General features: G+C 46.5%; 1 protein-coding gene across 2 annotated transcripts in view; it reads right to left on the bottom strand.

Moving 5' to 3' along the window:
- The window catches only part of LOC100081066 (MDM2 binding protein), a 58,286-nt gene extending 45,323 nt beyond the window's left edge, over nucleotides 1-12,963 (bottom strand). For both annotated transcript variants that reach the window (XM_029063059.2, XM_029063060.2), the window contains exons 1-7: nucleotides 12,872-12,963; nucleotides 8,879-8,959; nucleotides 6,573-6,646; nucleotides 6,331-6,482; nucleotides 5,897-5,955; nucleotides 4,386-4,530; nucleotides 2,562-2,679 (exon numbers count right to left, since the gene is read on the bottom strand). In XM_029063059.2, the coding sequence (XP_028918892.1) occupies nucleotides 2,562-2,679; nucleotides 4,386-4,530; nucleotides 5,897-5,955; nucleotides 6,331-6,482; nucleotides 6,573-6,646; nucleotides 8,879-8,959; nucleotides 12,872-12,941 (699 nt within the window). In that variant the 5' untranslated portion in view covers nucleotides 12,942-12,963. The remainder of the gene's footprint in view (nucleotides 1-2,561; nucleotides 2,680-4,385; nucleotides 4,531-5,896; nucleotides 5,956-6,330; nucleotides 6,483-6,572; nucleotides 6,647-8,878; nucleotides 8,960-12,871) is intronic.
- Nucleotides 12,964-16,186: the final 3,223 nt, after the last annotated feature.

Genomic DNA, 16,186 nt, shown 5'->3' with positions numbered 1-16,186 from the left:
AGGGCACAGACTCAAGGACATAGTGATGCAGGAGAGCGAGAAAAAGAGAATTGCTGGGGGAGGGTTTAAGAGATTAGTCGGGGAAAGCTTCCTGGAGGAGATGTGTAATTTTAGTAGGGCTTTAAAGCTGGGAAGAGTAGTGAAGTTGTCAGATGTTAAGCAGGAAGGACTTCCAGGCAGGAGGGAGGACATAAGCAGTGGATGTAACAGTGAGTGAAACAGAAGTAAGGGCCAGGGAGTAGGCTGGTATTGGAAGAGAAGTGTGTGGGCTTGGATGGGGAGAGAGAGAGAGATGCAAGGATGAGTGATGGGGGCAAACTGACAGCCTCAAAGTCTCTCCCTGATATGGAGTTTGATCTCCTGGCCAAGTATTTAGTTGAGAAACTTGAGGCCATTGGGTGATCTCCCTAAAATTTCCCCTGCTCCTCTCCAGTCCCTCCCTCCTCTTGCCCCTTCTTCAACTCTCCCATCTTTCCCACCAGTACCTCAAGGAGCGACCTCCTGCATTCTCTCAAACTCCACCAGGGAATTGGACCCCTTCCCTATGCACCCTTATCCAAGCACTTGCACCCTCCCTTCTCCCTGACGGCCATCTTCAACTGTTTGCTCTCCAATGACTTCTTCCCCATTGCTTTCAAATATGCTCATGTCTACCCTATCCTAAAAAAAATCCCTCCTTGATCCCCAACACACTCTCCAGTTATCTTCTGTCTGCATGTCTCCTGCCACTATTTAGGGGGATAATTTTCAAGTATTCTTCCCCTCAGGCCTGATTATTCCTGGATGTTAAACAGAGCCTAGGCAGGGAACTCACGTTTTTGTTTTTGTTTTTTTTTCTATTTTCAGCACAATGACCAGGAGATGGAAAAAGGAATGCCAGTTGCAACTGGGAAACAATTTGCTCCCGTTGTGGAGATACATGATGATGATGGTATTTGTTAAGTGCTTTCCATGTGCCAAGCACTGTTCTAAGTGTAGAAGCAAGTTGGCCTAGTGGAGTGAGCCCGGGCCTGGGGTCTAATCCCAGCTCTGCCACTTGTCTGTTATGTGACCAAGGGCAAGCACCCCAGTTCTCTGCACCTCAGTTTCCTCATCTGTAATGGGGAAGACAAGCGCTTAGTACAATGCTCTGCTCAATAAATACAATTGAATTGAATGAATGTGAGCCCCGTGTGGGATATGGACTTTGTCCAACCTGATTAGCTTCTATCTACCTCACGGCTTAACACAGTGCCTGGCACAGAGTAAGTACTTAAGTATCACAATTATTAGAGACTTTTTCTGCACTAGACTGTAAGCTCCTGGTGGGCACAGATCATGTCTACTTACTTTACTGTATCCTCCCAACCTCTACACACAATACATGCTCCATAAATACTATCGGTGATGAAAGCGCAAGAATAACTTCAGGGCAAGGAATGTGTGTCTTCCTTGAGGAGAGGTTTGCTCTCCCAAGTGCTTAGTAGTAGGGTGTTTCACATTTGGCCTGGCTCTTTCCTCGAGAACATTACCCTTCTCCTGGCTTTCTGATTTCTGCTCCTCAGAGCTCTTCTCCGTGTTCTCTTTATTTGGAAAAATAGGGAGAACTATGGTAACACTGCAGTATCTATCTGGACTCACTCAAATGTGGGTTTCACATTTGGTAGATGGTCAATGAATAATACTAATTGCCTGTCTGAAGCCAGAGGATCACTATTTCTCTGCTTCTTGAGCATTCAGTCCCAGAACTTCTTCCCCCAGAATTGCCTCCCCCCAGGGTGACACCAGGCCCCACTGCTCCCAGGGTCATCCATGACAATATGCCAAAGCAAGGACTGGGTATCAATCCCAGCTCCACCACTCAACCGCTTTGTGACCTTAGACGACTCACTTCCCTTCTCTGTGCCTGTTACCTCATCTGTCAAATGGGGAAGCAGCATGGCCTAGTGGATAGAACCCAGGCCTGGGAGTCAGAAGGGCTTGAGCTTCAATTCCAGCTCCGCCATTCGTCTGCTCTGTGACCTTGGACAAGTCACTTCGCTTCTCTGGGCCTCAGGTGATGACTGTGAACCCCCTGTGGGTCAGGGACTGTGTCCAACCCAATCTGCTTGTATCCACCCTAGTGCTTAGGTACAGAGCCTGGCACACAGTAAGCATTTAACAAATGCCACCATTACAGTTATTATTAAGAACTTTCCTACCTCAATTGGGGGGGGGGCAAATATGGGTTGTCTAGTTAAAATCAGAAGGGAGCTTTTTCAGAGAATTCAATTAGCATCATTCCACTTTGTTTCGAAGCACTTCTGTCCATCTTCACTCAAGTGCTCAGGCCATTTGGTATTACAGATATTAACTTCATCAGACAACCCCGAGTGCCTGGCCCTATACCAACGGCTGCCTTTACTTAACAGTGACAGGTCATTCAATGAATTCGATGAGAGGGGAGTGATACTTTCCTAATCGTCAAAATACACATCACAGAAACTGAGCCTGCTGAAACAAAATAACTGCACCTAAAAAAGCAGAGGCCATCACTTGGAAGACTTAATTTTTAAATTATGATGGTCAAAGAATCACTTTACCTTTCTCTCCCAAATGTGAATATTCCCCCTCCATAATTCCTTTGAGTTGATGACGTTGTTAAGATTGTCCAGAGCCACAATATCAGCTGACAGGTAGTCTGCAGTTTTCTGCCAACCACTATAAAATGTAACAAAAATTATAAAGGAATTCATTTCTTCTGAAACTTCACTTAAATGTACGGATTAATGGTCATTGGATCATGAGGGTTAGGGACATGCAGTTACTGTGTTTAACAAAGCTGGCGCAGTAGATAGAGCATGAGGTCTAATCCCAACTTGACCACTTGTCTCCTGTGTAACCTTGGCCAAGACACTTCACTGCTCTGTGCCTTGGTTCCCTCATCTGTAAAATGAGGACTGAGACTGTGAGCACCATGTGGGAAAGGGAATGTGTCCAATCCGATTTGCTTACATCTACCCCAGCGCTAAGTACAGTGCCTGGCACATAGTAAGCACTGAACAAATACAATAATTTTTTTTTTTTTAAGACCATCGGGTAAAGAACAATTATTCACATTTTCTTTTGGAATGCAAAGTGAACTGGTTTAAAACAAAGCCATATCGTTTTAGATTTGAATCTAATCTATGACTACTGAAATCAATTCAGATTTTATTTGCCCACATCGATGAACGTGAGTCCACATAGATACTGCAGTGTTACCACAGTTCTCCCTATTCTTCCAAATAAAGAGAACACGGAGAAGAGCTCTGAGGAGCAGAAATCAGAAAGCCAGGAGAAGGGTCATGTTCTCGAGGAAAGAGCCAGGCCTGGTAGCCAGAGGATGTGGGTTTTAATCCCGGCTCTGCCACTTGTTTGCTGGGTGATCTTGGGCAAGTCACTTCACTTCCCTGTGCCTCAGATTCCTCATCTATAGAATGGGGATTAAATCCTAATCCCTCCTACTTAGATTGTGAGCCCAATACTACCAGGACTACTACTATTTTTACTGTTATTATTGAGCGGGGGGGGGAAGGGGCAACTCAATGATCAAATACTACCACACCACGCTACACTGAATCGTCGAAAAGATTTTTTAACTATATGCACCTTAGAATATTACAAACCTACTACAAAGGAATAAACCAGGTTCTTCCGACTATTTCCCTTGATCGTACCATATAATAATTATCATATGTTAAGTGCTTACTATGTGCCAAACAACGTACTAAGCGCCGGGGTAGATACATGTTAATCAGGTTGGACACAGTCCCTGTCCCACTTAGGGCTCACAGCTTAATTCCCATTTTACATATGAGGTAACTGAGGCCCAGAGAAGCGAAGTGACTTGCCCAGGATCACACAGCAGACATGTGGCAGAGCCAGGATTGGAATCCAGGTCCTTCTGACTCCCAAGACCATGCTCTACCCATTAGGCCACGCTGCTTCTGGGAGATGGGTTAAAAGGGAGAACTAGAGAACTAGGAAAGTGGGGAGAAAGAAGTAGCATGTGGAGAGAGGAAAATTCTGTAAAATCCACAAGACTACTAAGAAAAATTCACCTTGATTCGCTAGGGATTGACCCTTGACTTTGAATATCAAGCAAACTTTTTGACAGAAACTTATTGATGGATAGAGCTTGGGCCTGGGAGTCAGAAATACCTAAATTCTAATCCCAGCTCCACCACTTGTCAGATGTTTGACTTTGGTCAAGTCACTTTACTTCTTTGGGCCTCAGTTACCTCACCTGTAAAATGGGGATTAAAATGTGAGCCCCATGTGGGACATGGAATGTGTCCAACCTGATTATCTTTTATCTACCCCAGCACTTAGTACAGTGTTAGGCACATAATAAGCACTTAAACACCATTTAACAAAAAACTTACCTTTTAAAATCATTTGCTACAATTGTAATTTTGGCTGAATGCCACTCCCTCAAGTGTTTCAATGCACCAATAGCAGGTAAGCAGTCTTTCAATTTTGGGGCATCATTTTCAGAGGACTGTAATATGACATCGATCATCGCTCTTCCTAGAAAAGGAAAGATGTTATCTGCCACGCTGCATTTTGGCACTGGAGGCTTACTATTCAACAAAATAATAACCGACAAAATTCAGCTGTGGAAGTAAATAAGCATGGATTTTAAAACCTTGGATTTCAACCCAGTGCCCTAGGAAAAGAAAGCATTAGTTGTGGCAAATAGGAGTCCAAGAAGTCATTATTTACTACCAGACCAAAAATAAACACCCACTCAGATGTGGGAAAAAGCTATTGCCTCTTCAATTTCTATAATGCCATGAGGGATCAAATTATTTCAAAAAGTTAACCTGGAGTTTAAAAAAAAAAACGCTTCAGTGTCCATTTGTTCTAAATGTACCCTAGATAGGGGTGCAAAAGAGAGAAGAGAACACATATTTTAATAAAATTTACCTCACAGTTTATTGAAGTGAGAAAAACTCAGGAATAATCATCATCTGACTATGTCATCTAAAAAGGAAAGGAGCCCTTTTTTTTAAACTAGTAAAACCAAGGTCTGGCACCTTTATTGCAAGAATAAGGGCACTGTCTACTCCTTCTCAGGACTTGATCAGAGCCCTAAGGTGACAGGTTACATGAAAGAAGAATGGATTTAACCAAACTAAACATGGTTTTGAATTCCATTTCCCTCTCCACCTATTCCCCATTGAGGGATCTTGGAAAAACAGCTCCATAGTAAAGGGTCTAATGATTGATTTGTGCCTATTTTGGAAAATATTTTCAAACCTGCCTAGGGGCAGGTTTTCTTAAATCAGCAAGCTCCATATACAGAATGGGAAGCAATGTGGCCTAGTGGAGAGAGCCCAGGCCTGGGAGTAAGAGGTCCTAGGTGCTAATCCTGCCTCTGTCTTCTGGCCTTCTGGGTGTCCTTGGCCAAGTCATTTCAGAGGGCCTCAGTTTCTTCATTTGTAAAACGGGGATTCAACACATGTTCTCCCTCCTACTAGACTGTGAGTCCCATGTGGGACAAGTACTGTGGTCCAACTTAACTTGTATTGACCCCAGCACTCAGAAAGGGTTTGACACATAGTAAAAAAATTACCAAAACCATAAAAAAAAGATAGAGCAGACTGATTAAAAGACTGCTACACTAAATGAAAAACATTAGCATTAGCATTGTATGGAAAGAACTGAGAGAAACCAACAGGCTTGCCTTTTTCTAACGAACTTTGTCAATGCAGAATTTGATCTGTGCACTCAGGATGATTATGAAATCCCTTCAGTGCCGAGACAAGACAGGATGTTAAGTGGTTAGAGATGGGGATGACAATGGGATTCAGCAATCATTCAAGGAAAAACCTTTTTGAAGATCAATTGCAAATTTAAGCACAAATTAGGAGTCTGAAAATGATTAAATTACCAGGAGGGGGAAGCTTGTCCGACAGCTGATGTAAACTTTCTGCGGATTCTTCATATAAGCTGAAATGAAAGTACGTTCCCATAAGAAAAAAATGAGCTTGCATGCACAGGTGCTGCGTAATAACTTCCTGTCAACAAGGGTTCCTGGGAAGTCACTTCACTTCTCTAGGCCTCAGTGACCTCATTTGAGAAATGAAGATGAAGGCTAGGAGGCCCATGCAGGACATGGACTGCATCCAACCTGATTTACTTGTATCCACCCCAAGGGGAGGGGAGGGGATTAATTCGCTGATGGATTGATTCTCCAAACTGAAACTACTAAAACCGTTTTTTGACATTACAGTGAGTTGATCTATTTTCCAGTTTACCAATTGCCAGTGAGGAGCCCTGAATCTGAATTTCTAGCAATCCTTTTATAAAGACAAACGATCGTACTCAGTCAGGGACAGAGATTCTCTGCTACTCGTATCCTCTTCATCAAAATTCCGAATTGCTTTCAGGCACTCTTCAATGTTGGTCTGGAGAGAGTCTTCACTTTCTTCTTTCTGTATGTCAAAATTTATCTCCTCCCAGTCGGAACTACAAAACTAATAACAAAAGATTACCTTGACTCTAGGTTTATTTACGGCAAACTGACGTTCAGGGGCAGCTCACCTATGTCTCCTCTGACAAATTACCTGATAAAATCCACATATTGCTTGAACTGCAAAGAACCACTTCGTGGGACCTGGCACACCGGCCACAGAACAGGCTGAAAAAGAAAATACACAGTCTTGCATAGAATCAAATGCCGGTTAACATTAGAAATAGCTAGATGGAGACAAGCATGCGTGGCTAGAGCTGAGAGGCTTCGCATTTTCAGTTGTTCCAAAAGTAGACTAGTACTGACCAAAATCTCATCCTGAAGAAGTGAAACCTAGAAAAATCATCAATCAGTGGCAGCCGCCTTAGGGAGAAACAATTGCATCTCCACTGTTTCTTTAAATGGCATTTGTTAAGCGCTCAATATATGCCGGGCAATGTTCTAAGGCACTGGGGTAGACTCAAGATGATCAGGTTGTACACAGTCCCTGCCGCACACAGGGCTTGTAGTCCCCATTTTACAGATGAGGGATGAGGGAACTGAGGCCCAAAGAAGTGAAGTGACTTGCCCTAGCTCACACAGCAGACAAGTTGCGGAGCCAGGATTAGAACCCAGGACCTCTGACTCCCAGGCCCAGGCTCCTTCCGCTAGGCCACAGAGCTTCTCTTCACCTCATAACCTTCCCCGGCTCTCGGCCCCCAACAACCAAAAAGAGGAGAAGAGGCAAAGCTCTGCCCTGATCCACACACTTGGGAAGTTTGCAGATGACCCTCCAGCCCAAATAGTTGGCCATCCCTTACTCTAGAGTAACATACTGGTGGATCTTCCCAGAACTTGGGGAACGTTTTGAAAACCACTACCCAGCTAGGGGCAAAACTGTGCCCCAAAGAAAACACTCCAAGTTCCACCTCTCCCTCCAGTGGCTGCATCCTTGAACCTCCTCAGTCATGAGACCCGGAGGAGCCGACAAGAGAGTAGAGAAGCAGGGTGGCCTAAGGGTCAGAGCCCAGGCCTGGACATCAGAGCCCCTGGGTTCTAATCCTGGCTGCTCTACTTGTTGGCTGGGTGATCTTGGGCAAGTCACTTCACTTCTCTGAGCTCCACTTCCCTCATCTGCAAAACGGGGATTCAAGACCTGTTTTCCCTCCTACTTGGACTGTGAGGGCCCGACTGTGAATCCCACGTTAAGGAAAACTCACAATGGAGCACTTCTTCCAACACCGTCGCACACTACATCCAAACCACCACACACTGCCGGAAAAACATTCCTTAATGCTGCTGACTTGTTCCAGCCAGAATACTAGGGAAAACACACTCTGAGGAAGAACGGACTGTAGTTTTACTTTTATCTTGAGATTATGTTTAGGTGCAATGTTATCGCCAGCCCCTTCCAGCAACAAGTCATAAGAGAAGCAGTGTGGCTTATTGAAAAAGCACGGACTCGGGAGTCAGAAGACCTGGCTTCTAATCCCCACTCCACCACTTTCCTGCTATGTGAACTTGGACAAGTCCCTTCCACTTCTCTGAGCCTCAGTTTCCTGAACTGTAATTCAATATCTGTTCTCCCTCCTACCTATAATGTGAGTCCCCATATGGGACAGGGACTGTGTCTGACCCGATTAACCTGTACCTATCCCAGAGCTCCGAAGTGTTTGGCACATAGTAAGCGCCTAATAAATACCATAAAAAAAAAGGGGCCTGCACGTTTTAGTGTTCCAAACAACCTGCAAACATAGGGCCAAAACCTGACAATGAGCCTGAGTGGCTGAAAACTTTGGCTGTGACAGGAGCAAATCTGCCATTCTCCAAGTGTGGCCACCTTGTCTTCCCTATGATCACAGTCCCCCAGTGGGTGGTAAATTCCCCAAACTACCCAAAGGAAACAAGGGCTCACCCATTCCTTAGATTGTAAGCTCTTCAATCATCCAACGGCATTTACTGTACACGTATTGGAAGCAGAGCACTGTACTGAGCACTCAGGAGAGGACAATACACCAGAGTTGGTAGACACGTTCCCCGTTCGCGACACGCTAACGGTCTAGAGGAAGGAACTCTTCTGGCTCCCAAGAGTCCAGTAAGCGCTTAAACAATGACCAACATATAGAACCATCCCTGCTTCTCAGCCTTTCCACGTATTTTACTGTATGTGTTAAGCACTTACTATGTGCCAGAAACTGCACTAAGCACTGGGGTAGATACAAGCTCATCAGGTTAGACACCGTCCCTCTCCCACTTGGGACTCCCGGTCTCCATCCCCATTTCACAGATGAGGTAACGGAGGCACAGAGAAGTGAAACGGCTCACCGAAGGTCACATGGCAGTCAAGTGGCAGAGCCGGAATCGGAACCCAGTTCCTTCTGACTCCCAGGCCCCCGCCATTGTACGTTAAGTGCCACTCACCTGGGAAGGTACTGTTTCCTCGCTGCAAGGAGGCACTGATGCTTTCTTTCAGGCGGAGATAAAGATTTGCTGCAGTCAACCCTGCAATAGGCAACACATGCTACCGTCACAGAAGGGAGAAGCTGGCTGTGGGCAGGGCACGCGTCTACCAACTCTGTTCTACTGTCCTCTCCCTAGCACGCAGTACTGTGCTCTGTACACACAGTGAGCACTCAGTAAGTACCATTAATTGATTGATAAGAAAAATCTCAAGCAGCACTCTCTCCCTCTTACTTCTCCCACTGCCCGTCAGCTCGCACCCCTCCATCCTCCCAAGCTAATTTTCTCACGGGGCCCCGTTCTCGACTCTCCTGCCTCCAACCTTCTGTTCTCATTTTTCCCGCCTGGAACTTCCTCCCCTCTTCCGAACCACCACAGCGCTTAGCTCAGTGCTCTGTAAAGAGTGACTGCTCCAAAAATAACATCAACTGACTACTCGAAGTTTTGTCCGGTTACTTTTCTTCTCCCCAGGTCGCAGTCGGTGAATCGTATTTATTGAGCGCTTACTGTGTGCACAGCACAGTACTAAGCACTTGGGAGAGTACAACTGAACGATATAGCAGACCCATTCCCTGCCCACTGTGAGCTTAGTCTAGTCGTACCTTCCCGACCAACCACTTCTTCAGCATTCGTGACAACCCGTAGCAGTTTCGAACACACTGAAGTGGATGTTCTATCTCGGTGCTTTTTTCTATGACCCATCCTTCCATTCTTTTTCCTAGCCGAAATATACTGTAGTTTCTACCACACCCTCTGGTGTGTAAGATCCTTGGAGCCAGGGGTCACGTCTGCTATTGGTGTATTCTCTCATTCATTCAGTCGTATTTATAGAGCACTTACTGTGTGCGGAGCACAGTACTAAGTAAGCGCTTGGGAGAGGACAATGCAACAATAAACGGTCACATTCCCTGCCCACAACGAGCTTAGAGTCAGCACTTAGTACACTGCTCTGAACAAAGAAAGGACTTAATATCATCATTACTTGACAGCATAAAACAAGACCAGCTGTACTGTATTGTCTTCTGGAGAAGGCTCAAATTCAGTGCTGTGCACACAGTAAGCTCTTAATAAAGACCATTACAACCACTACTGCTACTGTATTGTCCTCTCACAAGCTCTTAGAATAGTAAGTACTTCATACCATTATTATTGCCTCTAATGTCCTTTCACACGTGCTAAGTACAGTGTACACAGGAAGCACTTAGTAAATAGTATCACTACTACTACCTTTATTGTATTGTCCCCTTGCAAGTGTTTAATACAGTGCCATGCACCTAGTAAGGTCCCATTAAATACTGTTATTTCTACTACCTCTACTACATTGTCCTCTCTCGAGTGCTCAGTACAGAACCAGTGGCATTAAGTGCCCTCATGGCTGCACTGTACTAAATGCTTGCCAGAGCTCAGTACAGTGCGCACATAGTAAGCTCTTAATAAATACCATTACTACTAATAATAATCATGGTCTTTGTTAAGCGCTATGTGCCAGGCACTCTTCTAAACACTGGGGTAGATACAAGGTAACCACAAGGGGCTCACAGTCTTAATCTCATTTTACAGATGAGGGACCTGAGGCCCAGTGAAGTGAAGTGACTTGCCCAGAGTCACACAGCTGACAAGTGCCGGAGCCGGAATTAGAACCCACGACCTCTGACTCCCAAGCCCATGCTCCTTCCATTAAGCCACTCTACTACTCCTACTGTACTGTCCTCTTGCAAGCACTCAGGAGAGTGCTGCGTCCACAGGAAGTACTTAACAAATACCAGTACGCCTACTAACACTATTGCATTGTCCTCTGGTAAGCTATTAGTACATATAGAAAGCACTTATCATGTTCCTACATACCTCTATCACCTCTCGCAAGCTGTCGGTTCAGTGAACAGAGAGAGCACTCAAAACCACTGCTCTTACTATCCGTGGCCTTGTCCTCTCACAAGCAGTCAATACAGTGCACAGAGAAAACACTTAATACCACTGCTCTTGATTATCATATTTGTTAAGCATATATGGGCCAAGCAGTATTCTATGCGCTGGGATAGGTCAAGCTGATCAGGTTATCCTATGTGGGGATCACAGTCTTAATTCCCATTGTACAGGTGAGGTAACTGAGCCCCAGAGAAGTTAAGTGGCTTGCCCAGGGTCACTCTGCAGACAAGTGACAAGAGCTACTACTAGTTCTGCAGCACTGTTCCCCGGCAAACACTTAGTACAGAGCACACAGAAAGCGCTTAGTACCACTGGTTCCTCTGGCAAGTTTTGAGTGCAGTGCACCCAGAAGCCACTTTATATTCATTCATTCACTCAATCGCATTAAGCGTTTACTGTGTGCAAAGCACTGTTCTAAGCGCTTGGAATATACAATTCAGCAACAAATAGAGACAATCCCTGCCCACAACGGGCTCACAGTCTAGAAGGGGGGACAGAGATATCAGAACAAGTAAACAGGCATCAACAGGATCACTATAAGTAGTAGAATTTTATATATAAATAAGTAGAATTATAAATATGCACACAAATATATACACAAGTGCTGTGGGGCAGGGAAGGGGGTAGAGCAGAGGGGGTGATGGGGAGTGATGGAGAATGGAGGGGGAGGAGAGGAAAAGGGGGGCTTAGTCCAGGAAGGCCTCCTGGAGTAGGTGAGCTTTCCTCACCATTGGTTCCACTACCGGCTCTATGTCCTCTGGCAAGCGTTTGGTACGGTAACCCCCAGAAGTCACTAAATTCCACTGGTTCCACCATTTGGCTCTGCTACGTCCTCTGGCAAGCATTTAGTACAGTGCAGCCATGAAGGCACTTAATACCACTGGTTCCACTACCAGCTCTGCTACGTCCCCTGGCAAGCGTTTAGTCCAGTGCCCCCAAAAGGCACTAAGTACCACTGGTTCATTCACTCATTCAATCGTATTTATTGAGCACTTACTAAGCGCTGTACTAAGCGCTTGGAAAGTAGAATTGGGCAACAGATGGAGACAATCCCTACCCAACAGCGGGCTCACGGTCTAGAAGGGGGAGGCGGACAACAAAGCCAAACAAGTGGACAGGCAGGTTGCCCTACAGGCTCGGCCGCCCGTCCTGTGGCTTAGAGAAGCAGCGTGGCTCACAATGGAAAGAGCCCGGGCTTGGGAGTCAGAGGTCATGGGTTCGAATTCCGGCTCTGCCACTTGTCAGCTGTGTGACTGTTGACAAGTCACTTCACTGGGCCTCAGTTCCCTCATCTGTAAAATGAGGATTAACTGTGAGCCTCACGTGGGCCAACCTGATGACCCTGTATCTCCCCCAGCGCTTAGAACAGTGCTCTGCACATAGTAAGCGCTTAACAAATACCGACATTATTATTAGTACAGGGGACAGAGCAAGGAGTCAGGCCCCTGGCTCCTACTCCTGGCCCCACCGCCTTGTTCTCTGGCAAGCGCTCAGGAGGGAGCACCCCTCCCCATCCCCCCTACTCCCTCCCCGCCCCACTCGCGGATCTTTGTCCATATCATTTATTACTCTCTTCATTTTTATCAATGATGGGCCGACACCTATAATTCCGTTGATCGATTTCGATGGGGTTGATGCCCGCCGACTTGTCCTGCGGCCTGCCTCCCCCTCCTGGACCGTGAGCCCGCCGTTGGGTCGGGACCGGCTCCGTCCGCTGCCGAAGGGGACAATCCAAGCGCTTGGTACAGCGCTCTGCACAGGGCAGGACTGAACGAGTGAGTGAATGAAGGAGAGCGGTTGTTAGCCTCATTCGTTCGGTAGTATTTACCGAGCGCTTACTATGTGCAGTAAGCGCCTGGAATGGACAAATGGGTAGCAGATAGAGCCAGTCCCTGCCTCGCTGCCCCGTCCTCCGGGGAAGGGAAGGGGTTCCCTGCCCGGCTGGCTAGGACGCCGCGGCCCCCTCCGTCTCCTCCGTCTCCCCCGGCGCCCCCCGGTGTCCCCCGGCTTCTCCCCCGCGCTGTGTACCGGCGGCAGACGGCGCCTCCGGGGGCTCCCTGGGGCCCCAGGCCAGGAGCAGCAGGTAGCGGGCCGCCATGGCCGCCCGCCCGTGACGCACTTCCGCCTTCTCCTCGGGGGCCATGAGGGCAACGGCCAGGCCGGCCGAGGGGGAGGGACAAGGCCCAAGGGAGGGCCGCAGCGCGGCCCGATTAGAATCGGCGTGACGCTTGGGTTGGCCTCATCGTTCATTCAGTAGTACTTATTGAGCGCTAACTGGGTGCAGGGCACTGGACTAAGCGCTTGCAATGGACAAATCGGTAACCGATAGAGACAGGCCCTGCCCATGGGGCTTACAGTCCAATCGGGGGAGACAGACAGAAACAATAGCAATAAACCGAATCAAGGGGATGAACATCCCATTAAAACAGTAGCAATAAATAGAATCAAGGGGATCAACATCTCATTAAAACAAGAGCAATAAATAGAATCAAGGGGATGAACATCCCATTAAAACAACAGCAATAAATAGAATCAAGGGGATGAACATCTCATTAAAACAATAGCAAATAAATAGCAACAAGGTGATGTAATAATAATAATAATAATGTTGGTATTTGTTAAGCGCTTACTACGTGCAAAGCACTGTTCTAAGCGCTAGGGGGATACAAGGTGACCAGGTTGCCCCTCATGGGGCTCACAGTCTTCATCCCCATTTTACAGATGAGGTCACTGAGGCCCAGAGCAGCTAAGTGACTTGCCCAAAGTCACACAGCTGGCAAGTGGCGGAGCCAGGATTAGAACCCTTGCCCTCTGACTCCCAAGCCCGGGCTCTTTCCACTGAGCCACGCTGCTTCTCATTAACAAATCCGGGTTCAAATCCCGGCTCCACCACTTGTCAGCTGTGAGACTGTGGGCAAGTCACTTAACTTCTCTGTGCCTCAGTTACCTCATCTGTAAAATGGGGACGAAGACTGTGAGCCCCACGTGGGACAACCTGATTCCCCTGTGTCTACCCAGCGCTTAGAACAGTGCTCTGCACATAGTAAGCGCTTAACAAATACCAACATTATTATTATTATTATTATTAACAAAATAAAGAGGGTAATGAAAATATATACAGTTGAGCGGAGGAGTACAGTGCTGAGGGGAAGGGAGAGGGGGAGGAGCAGAGGGAAAGGGGGGAAAAGAGGGCTTAGCAGAGGAGAGGTGAAAGGGGGGTAGAGGGGGAGCAGAGGGAACATCATCCTTGCGCTAATAATGTGTCTATATCTAGGATTCTGTTTACCTTGATGCTATTGACGCCAGACTCCTTGTCCTGTTCTGCTGTCCGTCTCCCCCTCTGAGACGGTGAGCCCGTCGTCGGGCAGGGATGGCCTCATTCTTTTGCCAAATTGTCCATTCCAAGCGCTCAGTACAGTGGCTCGGAGGAAAGAGCCCGGGCTTGGGAATCAGCGTTCATGGGTTCTAATCCCTGCTCCGCCACTTAGCAGCAGTGTGACCTTGGGCAAGTCACTTAAAGTCTCTGGGCCTCAGTTACCTCATCTGTAAAATGGGTATTAACTGTGAGCCTCACGTGGGACCACCTGATGACCCTGTGTCTCCCCCAGCACTTAGAACAGTGCTCGGCACATAGTAAGCGCTTAACAAATACCAACATTATTACCCCCATCTGTAAGATGGGGATTGAGACTGTGAGCCCCACATGGGACAACCTCATTACTTCGTATCTCCCCCAGCGCTTAGAACAGTGCTCAGCACATAGTAAGCACTTAACAAATAACAACATTATTATTATAGTAAGCGCTCAATAAATGCAATTGAAAGAATGAGGATATTTCTTAGTAGTAATAATAACAATGGCATGTGTTAAGCACTTACTATGTGCCAAGCCTTGGGGTAATAATAATAATAATGTTGGTATTTGTTAAGCGCTTACTATGTGCCAAGCACTGTTCTAAGCCCTGGGGGAGATACAGGGTAATCAGATTGTCCCACATGGGGCTCACAGTTAATCCCCATTTTACAGATGAGGTAACTGAGGCACAGCGAAGTTAAATGACTTGCCTACAGTCACATAGCTGACAAGTGGCAGATCCGAGATTCGAACTCATGACCTCTGACTTCCAAGCCTGGGCTCTGTCCACTGAGCCATGCTGCAAGCTAATCACATTGCCCCACGTGGGACTTACAGTCTTCAGCGTGGCTTAGTGGCAAGAGCCTGGGCTTGGGAGTCAGAATCCCAACTCCGCCACTGATCAGCTGGGTGACTTTGGGCAAGTCACTTGACTTCTCTGTGCCTCAGTTACCTCATCTGCCAAATGGGGATTAGGACTGGGGGCCCCAGGTGGGACAACCTCATTACCTTGTATTAATTAATAAATGTTGGTATTTGTTAAGTGCTTACGATGTGCCAAGCACTGTTCTAAATGCTGAGGTAGATACAAGGTAAACCAGGTTGTTCCACATAGGGCTCACGGTCTTTATCCCCATTTTACAAATGAGGTAACTGAGGCAGAGAGAAGTCAAGTGAATTGCCCAAAGCAAGCAGCGGAGCAGGGATTAGAACCCATGACCTTGTCTCCCAAGCCCAGGCTCTTTCCACTAAGCCACGCTGCTTCTCTAATCTACCCCCAGTGCTTACAACGGTGCTCGGCACAGAGTAAGCGCTTAAATGCCAACATTATTATGATGATGATGATGATGATTATTCATCCCCATTTTACAGCTGAGGGAACTGAGGCCCAGAGAAGTTAAGGAAGAGAGAGGAGGGAAAGGGTGTACTGTGGAGGAGGAAAGGAGAGAAGCAGGATGAACTAATAATAATAATAATAATGGTATTTGTTAATAATGATAATAATGGTTTTTGCTGAGCACTTGCTATGTGCCAAGAACTGTTCTAACAACCACTGAGGTAAATACAAGGTCATCAGATTGTCCCACCAGGGGCTCACAGTCTTAATCGCCATTTTACAGTTGAGGGAACTGAGGCACAGAGAAGTTAAGCGGCTTGCCCAAGTGGCAGAGTTGGGATTCATCCATTCATTTATTCATTCATTTGTATTTACTGAGCGCTTACTGTGTGCAGAGCACTGTACTAAGCTCTTGGAAAGTACAGTTCAGCAATAAAGAGCAATAAATCCTTGCCCACACTGGGCTTACAGTCTAGAAGGGTGGAGACAGACATCAAAACAAGGAACCAGGCATCAATATACATATATTGAATTTTAGATATGTCTATCAAAATAAGTAAACAGGTATCAATATAAATAAATAGAATTATAGATATGTACATCTATACCCAGCACTTGTGTATAGATGTACATATCTATAATTCTATTTATT

Source organism: Ornithorhynchus anatinus, chromosome 4 (genome assembly GCF_004115215.2).
Source record: "Ornithorhynchus anatinus isolate Pmale09 chromosome 4, mOrnAna1.pri.v4, whole genome shotgun sequence".
In the NCBI taxonomy this organism is placed as follows: Eukaryota; Metazoa; Chordata; class Mammalia; order Monotremata; family Ornithorhynchidae; genus Ornithorhynchus; species Ornithorhynchus anatinus.
This window is presented reverse-complemented; position numbering and strand designations above follow the sequence as displayed.